The 18935-nt window shown below is 47.2% G+C and overlaps 1 protein-coding gene across 2 annotated transcripts in view; it reads right to left on the bottom strand.

The window, feature by feature from the left end:
• LOC149338423 (uncharacterized) overlaps positions 1–18935 on the bottom strand; it is a 51147-nt gene that overhangs the window by 25513 nt on the left and 6699 nt on the right. For both annotated transcript variants that reach the window (XM_089550321.1, XM_089550320.1), the window contains exons 2-3: positions 16730–17032; positions 15105–15306 (exon numbers count right to left, since the gene is read on the bottom strand). In XM_089550321.1, the coding sequence (XP_089406447.1) occupies positions 15105–15306; positions 16730–17032 (505 nt within the window). The remainder of the gene's footprint in view (positions 1–15104; positions 15307–16729; positions 17033–18935) is intronic.

Here is an 18935-nt window from a genome sequence, read left to right as displayed (position 1 = left end):
TGACTGCGCCGCACGCTGACGCACCGCTGTGTGAAAAGCAACATTACGCCCGCACTGACACATCAGTTCTCGAGTCTTTTGTACCAAGGGTCAAGCCTCAGTATCTCAGTGCAAGGGCGCTCTTCTGATGAGTCCGAGTACGCGGGTTTGACTCGGCCGCGTTTGTAAACGGAAGACGCACGTTCACTGTGCGAAGTTAGTGCACGTGAAAGAATCTCTGCGGGTCAGAATTATTCCGCATCGCTCTACTACGGCGTCCCTCATAGCCACGAAAATTTGTACGTTAAACCCCATATACCGACCATGTGCCATACCATACCATGTACCATACAATACCGACCATTCCCACGTCTCGCACCCGTCAGACTATCGACGTCGGTGCTTCTCGCCCGATCTGTCATGCGCCTTATCGTGTGTCGCCGTCGGAGCTCAAAGCAACTCAAGAGCAATTCAAAGAGATGCTTGAGAAGGAGGTCATACGGGAGTCGTCCAGCCCTTGGGCTGCTCCCGTAATTCTTGTCCGCAAGAAAGACGGCACATGGCGTTTTTGTGTGGACTACCGCCGTTTAAGCTCCACCATCAAAAAGGATGTATACCTTTTGCCTCACACTGATGAGACCTTAGAATGCCTCTCTGACGCTTCTTACTTTTCGTGTGTATTTCTGCGATCAGCTTACCTGCAGATTCCGGCGCATCCTGCAGGCGAGGAAAAAACTGCGTCTCTAACGCTGGATGGCGCCTTTCAATTTAATGTGATGTCGTTTGGCCTTTGCAGTGCGCTTGCGAGTGTTGAAAGATTTACTGACACGGTATTGCACGCAATGAAATGGGACATTTGTCGATGCTCTCTCGATGACGTCGTCATATTTGGTAAAACGTTGGACGAGCATAACGACCGCTTAGCTCATGTGTTAAACTGCTTGCATAACGCCAGCTTGGTCCTCAGTTCCAAGTGCTGCTTTGGCGAGCGTCAAGCGTTGTTGCTCGGCCATCTAGTCGACTAACAGAGCGGGAAGCCAGATCCACAGAAAATGGCTGCTGTGGAGTAATTTCAGTTACCACGGACAGTCAAAGGGGTCCGCAGTTGTAGTTACGTTCGTATTTCTGACGTTGTATTCAGCACTTTTCAACATTCCCTATCCGCTGACGCTTTGCACAATGGAGCTTCGTTTGAATGGACTCCCGACACCTGAAGTTTCTCTTGACTTCCCATCCCGCATCAGCCCTCGGCACCAACAGAAGTTCATACTGATGCTAGTGGGGTTAAAATCGGCTCTGTACTGGTTGATTGCCAGGATGATCGGGAGCACGTTATAGCATACACGTTCCATTCCCTCATCAAGCCAGAGTGCAACTACTATACTGTTACCGAACAGGAATGCCTTGCTGTGATGTTCACCATGTAGAGGTTCCGATCGTACCTCTATGGCCACCCATTCATAACTGTGAATGATTGAGTTATTGATCATTGATCTCTCTGCTGGCTCGTAAATCTTCGAGATCCATCCGATCGTATCGCTGCGCTCGGCCTTCTATCTACAGGAGTGTAACTTCAAGGTCCCATGCAAGAGCGGGTGGTCACACGCCGATTCAGAGTGTCTTTCGGGAATGCCGCTTCCCTTAACCGAGTGTGACTGTGACAGTTTTGACCATTACATCCCGGCCATCGTTCCAGAGTCTCCTGACGTTGAGGTGTTTAAAACCGGCTCTACAACTCCTCTTTCCCACCACTCGAAGCCAGGCAGTTACAGGCCGTTTTTGTATCCGATACTGTCTCTTATGGAAAAAGAACTACTCCCTTGTGGGCCCATGATACCTGCTCGTTGTTCCAACGGCTCTGTGCTCCTCCATTTTGTGTGTCATGCACGAAGATCCCGCCTCCGGACATCTGGGATTGTCTCTCACGCTCCATCGAGCTGAGGAGCAATTTTACTGGCCGAAAATGCGTTCCATGACAGCACGCTGTGTGGCCAGTTGACTGCCGTGACGCTGTGTCACAAACGCCCAACCTCCACTTCACATGGCCTACTTCAGCATGTGACACATCCCAGTGGTCCGTCCAAGCATGTTGAAATTGATCTTGGACCTTTTCCCAAATGTCCAAATGCCAGTCGCTGGCTGCTATACGGCTGCTCTACCATCGGATACCGCGTATCAAGTGTCGCTATTTCTTCTGAAGTCTGTCCTCGTATGGCATGGACCATTGCGAGTGATAATCATTGACGGAGCCCGCCAATTCACGGCCGATATCGTTGAAGAGCTGCTACGTTTGTCGACAGTTACTTCCATACACTCAACGCCATGTCAACAAAAGACAAACGGTTTGACGAAATGCATAAACAAGACACTCTCCAACACGCTTGCCATGTTTGTGGACTCTTGATAAGAACTGGGACACTAAATTGCCTCTCATGAGATAAGCCTTCAATACCGCCACTCAAGAAAAGGCCGGATAGAGTCAATTTTGCCTCTTTTACGCTCGCCCGTCACGCTACACTCTGGATACCTTCATAACATTTTCTACCAGTGAAACCCTTTGTATCGCTGAGATCCCGTGTTTAGATGAAGAAGCTTGTTGTATTGTCTGCCTAGGATCTATTGCTTCACCAAAGCGCTTCAAGAACCGCTACGATAGCCGCCGTCAGCATGTTATCTATGCTCTGGGCGATATAGTCTGGTTATGACACCCAGTAAGACGCCGCGGCTAGCACCGAAAGCTACTGGCCCACTACAATGACCCCTACGTGGTTGTGGCCAGAATGAGTGACATTGTATATCCGCACATCGCCGCCGGGGTGGCTCAGTGGTTACGGCGCTCGGCTGCTGGCCCGAAAGACGCGGGTTCATCCCGGCCGCGGCGGCTGAATTTCGATGAAGGCGAAATTCTAGAGGCCCGTGTGCTGCGCGATGTCAGTGCACGTTAAAGAACCCCAGGTGGTCGAAATTTCCGGAGCCCTTCACTAAAGCGTCCCTCATAGCCTGAGTCGCTTTGGGATGTTAAACCCCAGTAAACCAAACCAAACCAGCCACACGACTAAAGCCATGACGCTCTCGGGACACAACTTAAGTCGCCCGGCGGGTTTCGGCTGTGCAGGGGGCAAATGCCGCGGACAAGCGAAGAAGAAGTAGAGGTGAAAAAGAGGTGGTAGTTGTGTCGGCTGGACGCTATTGGAAGCTCACTTGGTACGCCTAGCGTGAAACTTGACTATAGGTTTTGGGCACCGTCACACACACACACACATGCGCACACACACGCACACGCACGCGCCCACACATACGCACACGCACACGCACACACACACGCACGCACAAGCACAGGTTGCGAGAGCATAAAGTACCTTACTGCATAAAGGGGTATATAGCGAAGTATACACTTCGTTAAAGGAAACATATTTGACTCGACGTTTCGATCGGAAGCCCGATGCCTTTCAAGAGTGGTTTGTATTTGCTGATGTTTCCCCTTTTTTAGGCGTTGGGCGCAGAACAGTTGAGCGAGAAACAGAAATATGTAGATAGAAGAAAAAAAAAGAAAGGAAAAAATATACAAGTAAGAACTTGTATATTTGCGCTGTTTTTTTTTACTTCTATCTACTTATCCGGCGCCTCTTTGGCCTGGCCAAAGACGCACCGTTACGCAAATGACACCGGCGGCGACGAATATACAAAAACAGGCGCCTTTTGGAGGGTTTCAGGAATTTCGCGTGAACCGACAGTTGGAACTAATAGGGAAGGGATGGGCTACGTCGTCACGAGCACGTGAGTAAGAACGCGCACGTTGGGTCTCCGTTTAATTAAACAATGCTTCCTTCCCGCGGCCCTCCGGCTGATTCTCCCTGAGTGGGTCCTCGAACCGAGTTTGTCGAAGATACCTGTTCGTAGCGGCGGCGAGGCCAGGCCGTGTACAACGCTTTCAAGCTCTCGCAAGAAAAGAAAAAAACTAGAAAGGAACCCAAGTAAAACTTGTTGCTGGGCGAGTTGGTGCATAGTTTCTGAAAAAATTAGCGCAACACACGATCACGAGAAAGACAGGACAACGCGCGTTCCCTGTCTTTCTTTCTCGTGATTATGTTTGTGTGTTGAGCTAATTTTTTCAGAAACTAGAAAGGAAGGACGGTCAAGGTTTCGAAATTTTCTTTCCAAGCGCTCGTTATCAATACTGCCCGAGGCAGGCTAGTGCGAGTAAGGAGGTGTATGAAGGAGTAGGACGAATTCTACGAATTATTCAGTGTATTCACGGGTTGGCTTAAAGTCAGGGCGAAGATTTCATAAGCAAAGTGAATGAGATTGCTGAAAAACTGGAAGTTCGAGCTATCAAAGAAGACGAAATTACCTCCATACATAGAATGCCAGCCAAGCAAGGGAAGATACGACCCGTGATCATTCGCTTCGTGCAGCAATCCTTCCATGATGCATGGCTGTCAAAAAAAGAAGGTTCTAAATGACGACCACAGAAACAAGTTCATCTGTGTAAACATGACTCGACTCACACGGGGTCTGTGAACGGCTACAAAAGAATGGGCTAAGAATTCTGGTTACGCCTACGTGCGGCATGCAAACGGCAAGGTGCTCATTCGTAAGAAAACGGGCGACTCTGCTATCGTCGTTCGACGGGAAGGTGACCTCGCTCAACTAGAATATAGGAAAGATGCCTTATGTTTCATGAAAAAACAAAATGACCGCACAACTTTTTCGTGATATCAAACTAGCGAAACGCCAACAGTTCTCTGTATTTCATCTGAATGCCAGAAGCCCAAGAAATAAGTTTGATGAATTAACTTTGTTCCAGTCCGATTTAATTGACTTGATCACTTTTAGCGAGACATGGTTTACATCACATGAGGAATGTCCCCTACTCCCCGGTTATGAGCGTCTGCCTGCTTTTTGAAAGAAAAAACGGGGTGGTGGCATCCTTATGTATGTACGTTCCAGTCATCAATATAAAACAATACCTGAATATAGTGTTATAAATGAAAACATTGAGTGCTTACTCTGCAGTGTTATGGCACATTGTTTACTATTGTATATCGGCCACCTTCGGGATCGGTGTTTGAGTTTTTTCATTTTACAGAAGAGCTGCTTGATTTTAGTGTTCAAATTGAAATGCAAACCGTGCTTATTGGAGATTTCAATATAAATGCCTCACTGGACAATTCAATTTACGTCAAGTTCCAAGAAATCTTCCAATCTTATGCATGCACGAACACTATACATTCACCTACAAGGATAACAGCTGAAACTGAAACCACCATTGAGCTGTGCTTTACAAGCTTTCATCCAGAACAAGTTCAATCCGGGACCTAAATGTGTGCCGTGAGTGACCACTTGCCAATATTTTGCACACTTCCTTGTAAAGTGCCACACACCCCGCCACATGTTTTTCTATCGCGGTCATACTCACAGAAAAATACAAGGGTTTTCGTAGAGCAGCTTTCTGCCTGTGACTGGGATTTAGTGAAAAAGAACTACACCCAACCAAAGCATACGACATTTTTCTTTCCATTTTTATAACTGCGTATAAGAACAGCTTTCCACTTAAAAGCCAGAAGGAAAATAGAAAGATCAGAAAGCCGTGGGCAACTTATGATCTGTATGAAAGAATCAAAGGGAAAAACAAGGTCTTTCAAGTATTTTTAAGTACAAGGGATCCAAATGACTTTACGATATTTAAAAAGGAAGCGTAACAAACTAAATGCCGATATCAAGAAAGCTAAATGCGAATACTATGAAAACAAATTCTCAAGTATTGTTGGCAATACGCAATTGATCTGGAAAACTGGTTGGTTGGTTGGTTTATGGGGTTTAACGTCCCAAAGCGACTAAGGCTATGAGAGACGCCGTAGTGGAGGGCTCCGGAAATTTCATCCACCTGGGGTTCTTTAATGTGCACTGACATCGCACAGTACACGGGCCTCTAGAATTTCTCCTCCAAAGAAATTCAACCGCCGCGGCCGGGATCGAACCCGCGTCTTTCGGGTCAGCAGCCGAGCACCATAACCACTGAGACACCGCGGGGGCTGATCTGGAAAACTATAAGGGAAATGATTTCACCAGCAAGTCCTGAAAGAAAAGTTTTGATCCCCACAAAAGGATAAACTGACCAGAATGTTGCAAATCTTTCCAATGCCCACTTTCTAGAAGCTGGAGCCCCAAATGTTTCTCCTACTACAACTTCATGTGAACATTACATAACATTACACTGCCCTCAAACAATATTTCTCGCCCCAACTTCTCCAGAAGAAGTTTTTAACATAATCATGTCATTGAAGGAAAAGTGCGCAGCAGGCCCTGAAAATATTAAAGTTGCTCTCTTCAAAGCCGTAGCTACTCTGATAACTCCTGTTTTCACGCATATATGCAATTGTATACTTCAAACAGGGATATTCCCCGACCAAATGAAGATCGCGCGCGTTTCAGCTGTTCACAAAGATGGCTCTGTCGATGACTTGAACAACTATAGGCCAATTTGAGTTCTTTCGGTGTTTTCCAAAATCCCCGGGCACATAATAAACAAAAGATTAACTGCTTTTCTTTCCCTACATAACTCAATTACAAGCGAGCAGTTCGGTTTTAGGAAGAACAAAACAACAGAAACTGCATTACTCTACATCAAAGAAAGAATCCTTGAAAACATGGAAAAACGAAAGGTTACCTTGGGGTATTTCTGGACTTCAAGAAAGCCTTCAATTCTGTTCAACATGACATATTACTAACAAAGCTCCCGTTTTACGGAATCCGAGGTACAGCACACGTGCTCATGAAAAAAGTTATTTATCTTGCAGGGAACAATATACAAAAATAAATGATAGCAGAGCTAACCAAGATGCTATTAAATACGGAGTTCCACAGGGATCTATTCTAGGCCTAACCTTATTTTTACTCTATATAAATGACATTGAAAACATCCGAGGCTGCTCTGAAATCGTATTGTATGCAGATGGTACAAATGTATTTTTTCCATGTTACGTCGAAAGCTCCGTTTTTAAAACAGACAATGAATGGCTTCGCCATTTAGATTCGTGGCTAAGTTCATGTATGTTGGACCTAAACATAAATAAAACAAAATACCTGATTTTCAAAGCTAAAGGTAGCAAAAGAGAAAATGAGTTCAATTTAAAATTTCGAAATAGTATCATAAGCCAAGCCACGACAACTCGCTTTCTGGGTGTTACCTTTCATGAAAACCTACTCTGGGGCAAGCACATAGATGCTCTCAGAATTGAACTCTCTCGTGTTGTTGGAATATTAAATAGGTTACGATACTATTTGCCGATATCGGTAAAAAAACAAATTTACCACGCCCTCTTCCATTCGCGCTTAACATACTGCTTTCTTGTATGGTCAAGTACAACGCAAAGAAACTTGACTTATCTACAGTCTGTCCAAAACCGTTCAATACGTGCTATTGGAATTATTCCGAAAATAGAAAATCGCTCCCCACATTTGAAGACTTACGGTATACTGGATATTAGTAAGCTAATGAAGTATAAAATATCCCTCGAAATAATGCGCCAGTGTAAGTTGGACAGGTCAAGATTTGAAGCTAAATACTCTAACAAATCTACCCCTATGAACTTAGACAAGATACAGTGCAAATACCCAGACCACGTACGAACTATGAGACCACAGGTTGAGCACACAAATTCCAAGACTTTTGAATCGATATCCTGCCATCTCTGAAATACTGTCTGCCAATCCATCACAACACAAAATAAAGAAAACAATGAAACTAATGTACCTTATGGAGGAATGGGTGAAATTTCCATCCATCATATGTATCCTGTTTTTTTGTCCAAATGTAAATATTGTTTTATAAGTGTAAATGGAATTACGCAATTTCTTATTTTGTCTGATTTATTTTATTTCTGATGTACATAAGCTGGAATTTTCTTTGTTTGCATTACAACCTATTGTATCTTTTTGGCTCTTGCAAATATGTTGTGCATACATGGTTTAAATGCATTGCCTATAATTACACTGTTGCAATCTGTTTGTATGTACTTTTTACACATATCTTCAAACCCTGTATATAGTTGCCTCTGCTGTCAAGGGTGGGATGGCCTCGTCAGGCGGGAAACCGCCTTTAGCCTACTCACCCAGGACAGAATATTTTTGTAAATTTTGTCCCAAATAAAAAAACTATTACTAATACAAAAGCTGGCGAATTTTTGAGAGTTGCAGGATTATTTTGTTTCGAAGACGTGGATAAAAGAATGAGCACCATTCCTTTCGTGACGACCTTCTTGGCTCGCATTAACTATATCCTGCCAAGCTTGCCGCTGTCCTGAGCTTTGGCCATCCCGAGCAGACTAAAGAATTACGCAGCTTCCTTGGGCTGTCCTCTTATTTTAGACGGTTTATCAGGAATTTAACTACCACTGCCGCACCACTGCGGAAAGCTTCTCACCGCTCACAGTGCTTTTGTTTGGTCTGAAGTATGCGAAAGTGCTTTTCAAACCCTCGAGCGAGCCCTCACTTTCGACCCTGTCCTTGGCCACTTCAACGATGCTGCTCTCACAATTCTGCACACTAACGCTAGCGGCCACAGCCTTGGTGCTGTCCTTCTGCGGCGTGATATCACTTCTCACGAGAGAGTTACGGCGTTCGCCATCGCACTCTTGACACCTGCGGAACGTAACTACACTATCACAGTGCAAGAATGTCTTGCCATCGTTTGGGCAGTTAATAAATTTTGTGCCTACCCTTACGGCTGCCACTTCACGGTCGTCACAGATCACCACGCTTTATGCTGGTTATCTAGCCCGAAAAATGTGACTGAACGCCCTGGCCTCTGGGTTCATCTCCAAGAATGCACTTTCGACATCGCCTACAACTCGGGTTGGACGGAACAAGACGCCGATGTTCTTTCTCGTTGCATGCTTCCCGAGTCTTCTTGTCGTTCTTCTACACCAACTTTCTTCTGACGCCGCTACGCCGCCTCGTCGTCAGCTGCTCTGCACCTCGCTGCGCTCCCCTATGTTGTCTCGGATGACTTCAACCCCCTTGCACCAGAGCAAAGCGGCGAGGAGTAGTTTCGCTCCCTAATCAATCGTCTCACGAGTGATGCCGTCCCTGCTAACGCTAGGATGCGTAGGCAGCTTCAACTGTTGCCGCCATTGCACTTGCTATCACTCGCACGGAAGCCCGGTATATTTTAAGTGACTCAAAAACTGCGATTCTAAATTTTGCTCGATGCCGAATTCATGTCCCTGCTTTTGACATACTGGGCTTGCCCGATGCAACCCCACCCTGCCAAGTGGAGGTGATATGGGTGCCTGCGCACTCCGGGAATCCCGGAAACGAGGCCGCCAACCTTTTAGCCCGAGGTTTTCAGTGAGCTGACCCAGGCATACAGAGCCTCATGCCAGCTCTACCCCCCGCCCCACCCCTCCCTAGATAACAGACACGCAACACTCTGGCGCAGATTACCGACACACACTCTCCCCTCGCACCTTACCCTAACCCACTATCATCTCTCCTTCCCCACTCCTGCTTGCGCCCTATGCCCAGAACCCTTCGCTTCTTCCCTCCACATCCTTTCCCTCTGCCCGGCGGACCCTCCGCCGCGGGACCTAGAGAACCTCAAGACCTGGGAGGACTGGGAGACCCTGCTGCGCTCGGAGGACCCGGCCGTGCAGACCATCGCCTCCGGCCGTGCTGCGAGTGTTATGGACCTTAGGAACGTAAACACTTGAGTGCAGTGGGGTCGTGCGGGGACCCTGGGGCGTGCCCCGAATTCCTGTTGAAATAAAGTTTTTCTCTCTCTCTCTCTCCAACTGTTCACACCGGAGAATGGTGGTTTCTTCCGCAACGTTTACTGCCCTGATGGCACCTGCTGGGTTCCTATGGTGCCCCGTAAGCTTCGCTCTCGTATTTAGGAGGCCCTCCACGTTGGCGCAACGGCCAGTCAGTTAAGTTTTCACAAAACCTATGATCGCTTGAAGAGCCGCTTCTTCTGGCCTGGCCTTTCTTCAAGTGCCGCTAAAAACATCGCATATTGTCCGCTCTGCAAGCGTCGAAAAGATCTGACTTCAACTCCCGCTGGACACATGCAGCCTCTACCATGCCTAGCCACGCCGTTCGTCGTCGTCGGCATCGACTTGTATGACTCGTTTCCTCTTTCCACACGAGGATTGGATAGTCACCGCCATCGGCCATCTGACACACTACGCCGAGCCCGGAGCCTTGCCTGATTGCGAGCTCGGCTTCTTTCAACGCACCCTACTGCGCCATCGTGCCCCTCAGGTGGCTCTCAGTGAACACGGTTGGACGTTCCTGTCGACAGTTGTTGCTGAAGTTCTTTAAGCTTCCTCTACAGGTCACACGATGACTTCCACCTACCACCCCCGGACAAGTGTCCTGACTGAGCGCTTACATCGCTCCCTTTCAGATATGATTGCTATGTACGTTGAACCTGACCATTAGAATGGGGACGCAGTCCAGCCTTTCCTCACTTTTGCCTACAATCTCGCGCTGCAACAAACCGCAGCTTACACGCGAGTTTTCCTCGAATCTCCCACGACCATTCATGACACGTATTTGTTCTCGACGCCTTCGAGCTCCTCCCCGTCTGTTCCCCACCAGTTCCTCTCTCGACTGGCCTGATGCCGCCACCTTGGTCGCCTCAGAACTCAAGCCTGCCAGGAGGATTACAAGACTCGCTACGACGCGACGCACCGTATTAAGGCGAAAGCCTTCAATGCCTCATACTGTCGTCAGCAGCCGTGTCGGCAGCCGTGTTGGCAGCCGCGTCGAAAGCCGTGTCGGCAGCCGTGTCGACAGCCGGGTCGGCAGATGTGTCCGCGTTTTGACAGGCGTCCACCAAGATATGCGAGACATTTACTGCGTAGTTTCCTTTACTCAAACACAATTTTCAGTTTCTTCATTACGGACCCTCTTTCTCTTTCTCCTTTCACTCCCACTTCCTCCCTTCCTGTACGGTGCGGTTCGGGTGTCCACCGAGATGACAGAGAATTACTGCGCCATTTCTTTTCCTCAAAAAGCGTTGCGTACAAAGGGCAAGGCATCACGCCAAACGGGTGGTGGCGTTCCTCCCATCCTGTACGGTGCGGTTCGGGTGTCCACCGAGATGACAGAGAGTTACTGCGCCATTTCCTTTCCTCAAAAAGCGTTGCGTTCTAAGGGCAAGGCGTCGCGCCGAACGGGTGGTGGCGTTCATGGATTGCCTGGCAGCGCTACAACACGCTGTCGCGTTCCACTCCTAAAGGCGAAGCTTAAACGTCATTAATTAGCAGTTAATTAGTACTTAATCCTTAATCAGTAATTAACCGCTAATTAGTAGTTTGTCATTACTTCTTCATGAATTATGTGTGACGTCATCCAGTGGTGACGTCACCAGTGTCACATAGGCAAAGTGGTGCGGAAAACGCTTTCGCCTCTACGTACTTTAGACAGTCAAAGTGCCCCCTCAATTTTTGTCCCCTTCCACCCTGGAGACGAGGGGTCACTTTCGACCCATCTGCGGAGGCCTGGTCTTTGCAACAAGTTTCAGCACCGTTTTATTGGTTCCTACTTGGCGCTCAACCAAACTTCTCCAGTGAACTAGCGCGTCACTCCTGTTGTTCTTCCTCCGGACCGCCGCTACCGGGACACGGAACTTGTCCACGCTTCCCGTCTGAATCTTTTCATTCGGTGCACTTCATCAGAATAATTGCGGTCAGGATCGCCGCTTCTGATCTCTTGGGTAGTTAGTGCGATCACTGTATGCGCCTTCATCCTTTTCTCTGAACTGGCTACTGCTTCATCCTTTTCTACCACTGAATACTCATCGTCATCGCTTGGGCTGTTCGTTCGGCGCACACCACCTCTGGCTAAGGGCCGGAATACATCTGGGCAATGAAGTCCTGCCTTAAAATATGTATATAAACCTGGCAAGTTTCCCCCAACCCGGTGGGCAGCCTACCATAAAGTAGGCTTCCTACAAAGACAGCCGGACAAACAAAGACAACCGCTAAATCCGAGGAATGCCCAGTTCAGTGAAAATACATGTGTCGACCATTGGCTAATATCGTAAGTAAACTACACGCGTCGAAACCACTTTTTAAGCGCGGATTCCAGAGGCCTCGTTACACCACCATTGACTTAAAAACATTTGCGACCAGTCCTTTTCGGTACGGACGTCAAAACTTTCAATAGACCGGCGGGGTGATTTTCAAATCCAATTTTGTCGGCGATAAAATCATCTGTTGCTGCTGGACAAGCGTCAGCATAGCCAGAAAAAAAAAAAGAATCAAACAGAAGAGTAACTGGGTAGCATTGCCCTTAGTGTCCGTTCAGGCACTAGATACCTCCTCAGTATTTCTCGGCCGAACTGGAGCACGTGCGAGCGCAGCCTTGAGGAAGAATGTAATATAAATACCACTGGCTTTAAATATGGCCTATTCCCCTATTGTATGCCAATCTGGTAACTACCCTGGAGCATTCGTAATGTATAAAAATCTGCCACCCCGAATGCGGCGCATTTAAACTGATGATTCTCCGGTGATCCGGCAACAATGCCTCGTTTTCCTGATGTCAAGCGCAGCCGTCGAAAGCGCAGCTAATATAAGTCCACGATAGGACGATCAAAGGCTCCTCTTTAAAAACAAATGAAAGGAACGTAAATTAAAGCTTTACTACTAGACACAAAATCGAACGTGTGCCGGCAATGTTGCAAGCTTACGACTGTGATCACAACGCCACGGCGCCACTTTGACACTAAGTCACATTTTTACCATTACAATTCCTGCACTTTTCTGTAGTGAGGATTTTGTCCCTAATATAATGACACTTCATGGGCAGTACAGTAACTTTCCACCAAACACGTGATACTTTAACTGTGAGAACAGCGCATTACTTCTTTCTACGCTCAGAGCTCTCACGCGAAACTTTCCGGCAGTCGCCTGATAACTGTTTGCGGCACTGACACTGATAGCTTACTTCCAACTAAGAATTCCATAAAAATAACCGCACTACGACGGTGCCACAAGGTCTGCGGTTGGGTTAGAGCAGAACGCAAGAGACAGTAGCTAAAGCGCGAATTAGATAGCGCTAAACCATGGCTCTCTTTCAGTTCGCCCCCAACGAATGGCTCGTCACTTGTTCCGCCATTTTTTTTTTGTAATTCTTCATTGTTCACGCGGAGGGAGTGTGTCAAGATAGCGCAGTTACTCTCGCTGTTGACACACTAAACAAGAATGAATGAAACGGCTGAAATGGTTGAAATCAGAGTATGAATGGCGAAAAGAGACGCTGTGCTCCTCTTTTCTTAACAGGCTGTTTCATATCCTTCGCATCACTTCTTCCTTGGTTCGTTGAATGTGCATCGTTCGCATTTTGGCGCTCGCGTATACAGAGCACGTCTGCGGCTTGACGCATTGTATACATGGCCTGCGATGGAGCAACCCGAGCGTAATCCGGCGCTGTTCCCTTTGTGTAACATTCAAATTTTCGGTTTTATAGATAAAATTGTCTTTTTTTCTGTCACTTTTGTTTAGTAACTCGTTCGTCAGTCACTGATAAGAGGCACGCTGCAACGTTTACTGCGTCGGCGCGAATAAATGGGAGTCGTGTGCGCTTATCTTCAAGCTGTACATATAACAAAAATTACTTCCACTTTTTTGTGGACACTACAATGAGATGCGAGAAAAAAGATATTCTTTTTAGCATGAAAGCTTGTCGATGTCAGGTGTCTCGTCTCAGCTTCCCGACGGCGAGCCTTTTCCCAACATGATAGACGAGCCCGTTCCTAGCACGTGTCACACTGAAATGTATGCCTACCACCATGAAATGCATGAGAAAAACATCGAGAATGATGAACAGAAAGGCAGGGAGCTTGTATAAGCGACGCCCAGGATGCGACCATACACGTGGGAAGGGGGACGAATGGAGATAAGAAGGCTAGAGAGGAAGGTAGGTGACCTTTTCGCGTCTCTTATATGAGCTTTGACCTTTTCAAATCTCTTATATAAGCTTATATAAGTAATGGCTTGAGAAAAATTTAGGTGAGAGGTGACAATAATGTGTGTGCTTTTAAAGAAGGCGAGAACAATGGGGCTGACGACACCGTTGTGAGATAGCGTGGAATTGAAACAGTTTTTCTGGAGACACTATTTACTAACAGATAGAAATAACTGACTCCTGGAGGCTATAATTTTTCTCGAGTAATACATAAGCATTGCATCAAAAATTCAGCGCTCATTTTGCAAGAGGTACAAAAAGACCTTGACCGGGACGTTATTTCTGATCTTGTGTACGGACAGTCAACTCGCAGTGCCACTGGGCGGCATCATAGCGACTATAACCCAGAAAGAAAAAAATGCATTCTCCATCCAATCGTTTCCACGGCGCCCTTGAAGCTCTAAAAGTTCCTCAGGATTGGGGATGTGGCTTCTTACTTTACAGACGGTTTATTTTGAAGGGTGTTGTCAATGCCTTGTTACGCGGCTACAAGACAGACCCTGGAGTGGAAAATTTTGAGCAACCCTATTCTTGACGTGAAAACGTTACATAGCGTTCATATCTAACGAATAGACCACTTTGCGAGGAACATCCGGAGGACTTAGGCTTACGGCGGCTAGTAAACGGCACGCTTCCTCCGCAGAAGAATCTGCGTGCTAGTTCCAGACGAGAAAGCCACATTATGAAGTGCATAGTGCCAAAGCGTGGAGGGCAGGTCAATTGCTCTCAATTACTTCGGCGCCATCATGGTGCTGCCGAGAACGCTGTCACAAAAAGACACACAAAATCAACGACCAATGCTGCTAAAGGTTTGAAGTTTGCTAAAAAAAATTGTTTTTGCATTTATGAGCGCTAACGTGACCTAAAAAAGAAAAGCTTTGTAGAATTTCTCTCTAGCGATCACCATGGTACCGGATTAACACGAAAACAGGGCCGTTTTCAACATGAATTGCGTCCTACAACTTTTTAGGACAGGGACGGTCGGCTACCAGAAGGCGTCACCGTAATGGCTGCCTCAGAGGTAAGCAAGAATGCGCAGGCGGTCTGCACGGGATTGCGGCAGCCGCTTAGCGCGGCAGTGGAGTGCAGTGAATTGTTAGCGTTCGCAGCACACTGGGCCCGTGCATAGCGCGCCCGTACGCGTGTACCTGTTCGCGCAACTCCTTGCTGCGTTCGTTGCGCAGTGCCTGCACTTGGCCTACGTGCGCGAGCAGCCGCAGGTAGAGGAAGAGGGCTCGCACTATGGGCCTCGCCGCGGTCAGCTGCCGGCTGAGCTCACGAAGGCTCGTCATCTTGTTGACGTGCACGAGCTGTTCGTCGTCCGGGTTCAAGGGCTGCCCGTCTCCGTACCTGTTGCAGGAGCGCTTGTAAGCAGTGGTCCTTGAAAGAGTGCTTGAGCAGGGCACGCTTACAGCGCATGTTCTAGAAACCTCTTAGTACGTGAGGAGCCTAACTGTAATAGTTAAAAACTGAGCTCTTCAATAATGGTCACACAACCCTGCTAGCTATCCCTTCTGAACTGTATTCAGATGTACACCGCCACAGACAATTATATGACGAAGAAAGCGCTTTTGAAACTGGAAAATCCTATTGATAACGGTTAACAATCTTAGGTGAAACACCCCAAATAGTTGGCCTGAGCACAAAAAAGTTTCAGAGCGTTTACTTTACGGATTGAAGCCAAATCCTTTTAACGCTTTCGCCACTTTCACCTAAATGGCGAGGTGTGTGGTTCCATTGCTTCCTGACTTCACAAAAATACCGTCAAGTACGCAGTAGCGTGGTATTGTGGATTGATGACACCACTTGCGAGTGCCATGCGATGCAGTGAAGCAACCTTTCGCATCGCAGGAGAGCAGACGACGCCACGAATGGACGCCGTCAGCCGAATTTTTCTCTTATTTTCGCGGAAAAAATCGCCTCAAGGATGCAAAAATGTGTTGATTGGCAGATTATTTTTCGGTTTGTATTAAATCTCTTCGTTATATCCGCTGACGCGCTCTTATTTACTTCGTTAAAACCGGACCCAAAATGTACTGAGAATGCAAAAATGGGAATGGGAAATTGAAATCCCTTCGTTATAACCACTATTTCGCTATAAGTGGCTTCGTTATAAACGGGCTAGACTGTATATAAAAGGTAAGATTTTCAGCCTGAGGTTCTAGCTCTAAAGGTTGGCATAACATGCCAGTTCTTTGCTACAGTCCCATGATTCTCAATCTCTGAACGTAAAGTGATGTCCTGCTAACGCCTACCTCTAATGCGCCCACAACATTCGATCCCATGGTTAGTGAACTTTCGTTATAGAGCACCGCCTCTTTGTCAAAGGTTTGTTCTTCGCATCACTAACAGCATCTGTATCTTGTCGCACCCACGATCCGGTTCTCGTATGCACCTAAATAAAATGCTGTCAATTAAAATTCGCAAAGGTGCATGGAGGAGAACACCATAACAGCTGTGGAATATCACAATGTCTGCACATTTCTTTTTCTGGAAGAAAAAAAACGTTGCAAAAATACCGTCAAGCATGCAATGGCTCAGGCAGAGATAGAGCGTAGAACCGTAGCTGAGAAGACAAATTTTGCTTTAAATCGAGCTCCAATCTCGTTGAAATTGGAGCCCTATAAGCTAATGTTGCAACCAACAATGGACCCGCAGACGTTGCCAGGACTAGCATTGCATACCAAAGTACACCTCTGAAAGGTCTGTTTTATACTGCGCATCTAAGTTTAGAAGGAAACTCTGAACCGGTCTCCTTCTGCAGCAGCCATACCTGGTGACATAGCGCACCCAGTCGTCGAGAGTGACGCCGAAGGGCGCTTGCTCGACAGCGCTCCGAAGGCTGGTGGTGGTGGGCGACTCCGCGACACTCGCAGCATGAACCTGGCTGTCGAGGCTGAGCGCGGCCTCGACATCTGCCGACGACAGCACTGTAGTCGGCAGCCCCGACGCGTCCACCAGCTGCACGGAGATGCGCTGGCTGCTGCCGTACCACTGGTCGTCCAGGCTCTGCCCGGGTCCCATGGACAACCCTTCTTCCTCGATGGCCAACTCGAGGCCCACGTTCACTTTGTTCCTGCATCCGCCGCGGTGTGCACACGTGCATGACACGGAACGGCAGCGCCGGCAGGTCTGCTGCTTGACTCTGTCGCCTGCTCGTCTCACCAGATGTTGCAACAAGGGGAAGCTTTGGGCCAGTTGGTCTGACATGTTGGAGAGGAGGAATAACCGCGAACTTGGACGAGACTGAAGAACGAGAAGACAGGACGAGCAGTCCTGTCTTCTCGTTCTTCAGTCTCGTCCAAGTTGGCGGTTATTCCTCCTTTCCAACACCACATGGTGCATAGAATCCGACAAAAACATTTTACAGTGGTAGCTGACAAGTGCACCCTTCCTGTTTCGGAGCACCGCACTGATTGGCCTAAATCAAGTGGTGTCAAGCATGACATTATGGTGACGCAGCACGCTGATTTGCGATATAAGTGATGTCACGCAAGAGTCCTTGGAAATGCCCTACTGGCCTGCATGCCAATCACTGACTGCGCCGAACAAAATGGCGTCAGTTGCCACGCTACGAGGCAGTCACTAGAGCCTAGCTAAACGCTGTGCTAATGCGAGTGCACTTGCATAACAATGATTGACATCCTACAGCCGCACTTACAGCTACTAAACACTCTGACGTCGTATCACCATTTTGTATCACCCCACCTGTAGCTGAAAACTAATATTCACATTACCAGAGTGGCCAATTTTTTGTTTGAACTAGCGCTTGCATGCAGCGCTGCTGCTTCTCCGCAGTTGGAAAGGAAAGCAAGGATACTAATGTACTTTTGGTGTGCCAGGTGCTATGGTCACGGCTTCCTCTGCTCGTAACAGCTTTCTTTTCACCCAAACACGCCCGCGCTTCTTAACATAAAAGACAAACGTGCTTTTCCTTACGACAGGATTCGTGGCCCATCCAACAATTTCATTCTTTATCTAGAAAAGATACTGGTGGCGCACTCGCTACTGAAGACGTACTGCATACCAAAAACAGTATGCAGTATCAACTCATCCATAGTCCAACGATTCGATTTATATACCGACTGTCAAAAAGAATAATTGTTTTTGAACAATTGCTCTGTTATATGGCCTGCAGTATGCGGGTATTATTTTCACGTTAACTGAGCGACAATTGTGAAGTAAACCTGGAGGGATACACGTAATCACGGAACCCTGCTCTTCCAAGCAGAAAACTTTAGAAAGGCACTAGAGCAATGGCTTTTGAAGTTTCTCTGCTTCGTACGATAGATATTAATTTTCATGAAAAAACAGAGGCTAAATACAAAAAACACACACTTTTCGCTGTTCGTCCAATATTCAACTTCGTGCTGGGTTTTTCTTTCAGAAAAACGTCACCCAACTAGCCTACCTTGCCATCCTGCTGAAGGATAAATCTACGGAGCAGATTAGCGAAAAGGACTCTTTCTACTTCGTTACTTTTGAAACACCTGACTACAATTGATTGCAAACGCTTGAACAAATTTTGAGTACAATTCGAATCGCTGTGTTTCTCAATCAGTGTTGTGTGTGTGTTTCTTCAAGCTTGTAACTCTCTCTGGCAGGTACAACAGCTTGAGCAAATATTTGAAGCTCATCTATACTGGCGATATATGTTATATTGTGCTCGTGAACTTATTGAAATTGGACCCTCTGATGTTATCATATCTTCGCTGGACTACTTCCCACGAGCTCTGCTCTTTCACAGTTATGATCTAACGAAGATGACAGCCGGTTTGATGTTGCTAAAGGTACGCTTAAACCTTGCGCCGACAGCCGTAGCGATGAAGACGACAATGCTCTTCTAAAACCGGTTCACCCACTCTAGTGCTGTCTAACAACCACGGTGGTGTGTTTTACAAGGCACGACAAAGATATTGTGTGACAGCCTCGGGATACCTTGATGTTATAGGGGTGCATACAAGCATGGTCATCAAACC

Source organism: Amblyomma mixtum, chromosome 6, assembly GCF_055824585.1.
Source record: "Amblyomma mixtum isolate Tamu chromosome 6, ASM5582458v1, whole genome shotgun sequence".
In the NCBI taxonomy this organism is placed as follows: domain Eukaryota; kingdom Metazoa; phylum Arthropoda; class Arachnida; order Ixodida; family Ixodidae; genus Amblyomma; species Amblyomma mixtum.
Note: the sequence above shows the minus strand (reverse complement) of the source record. Positions and strands in the feature narration are given on the sequence as shown.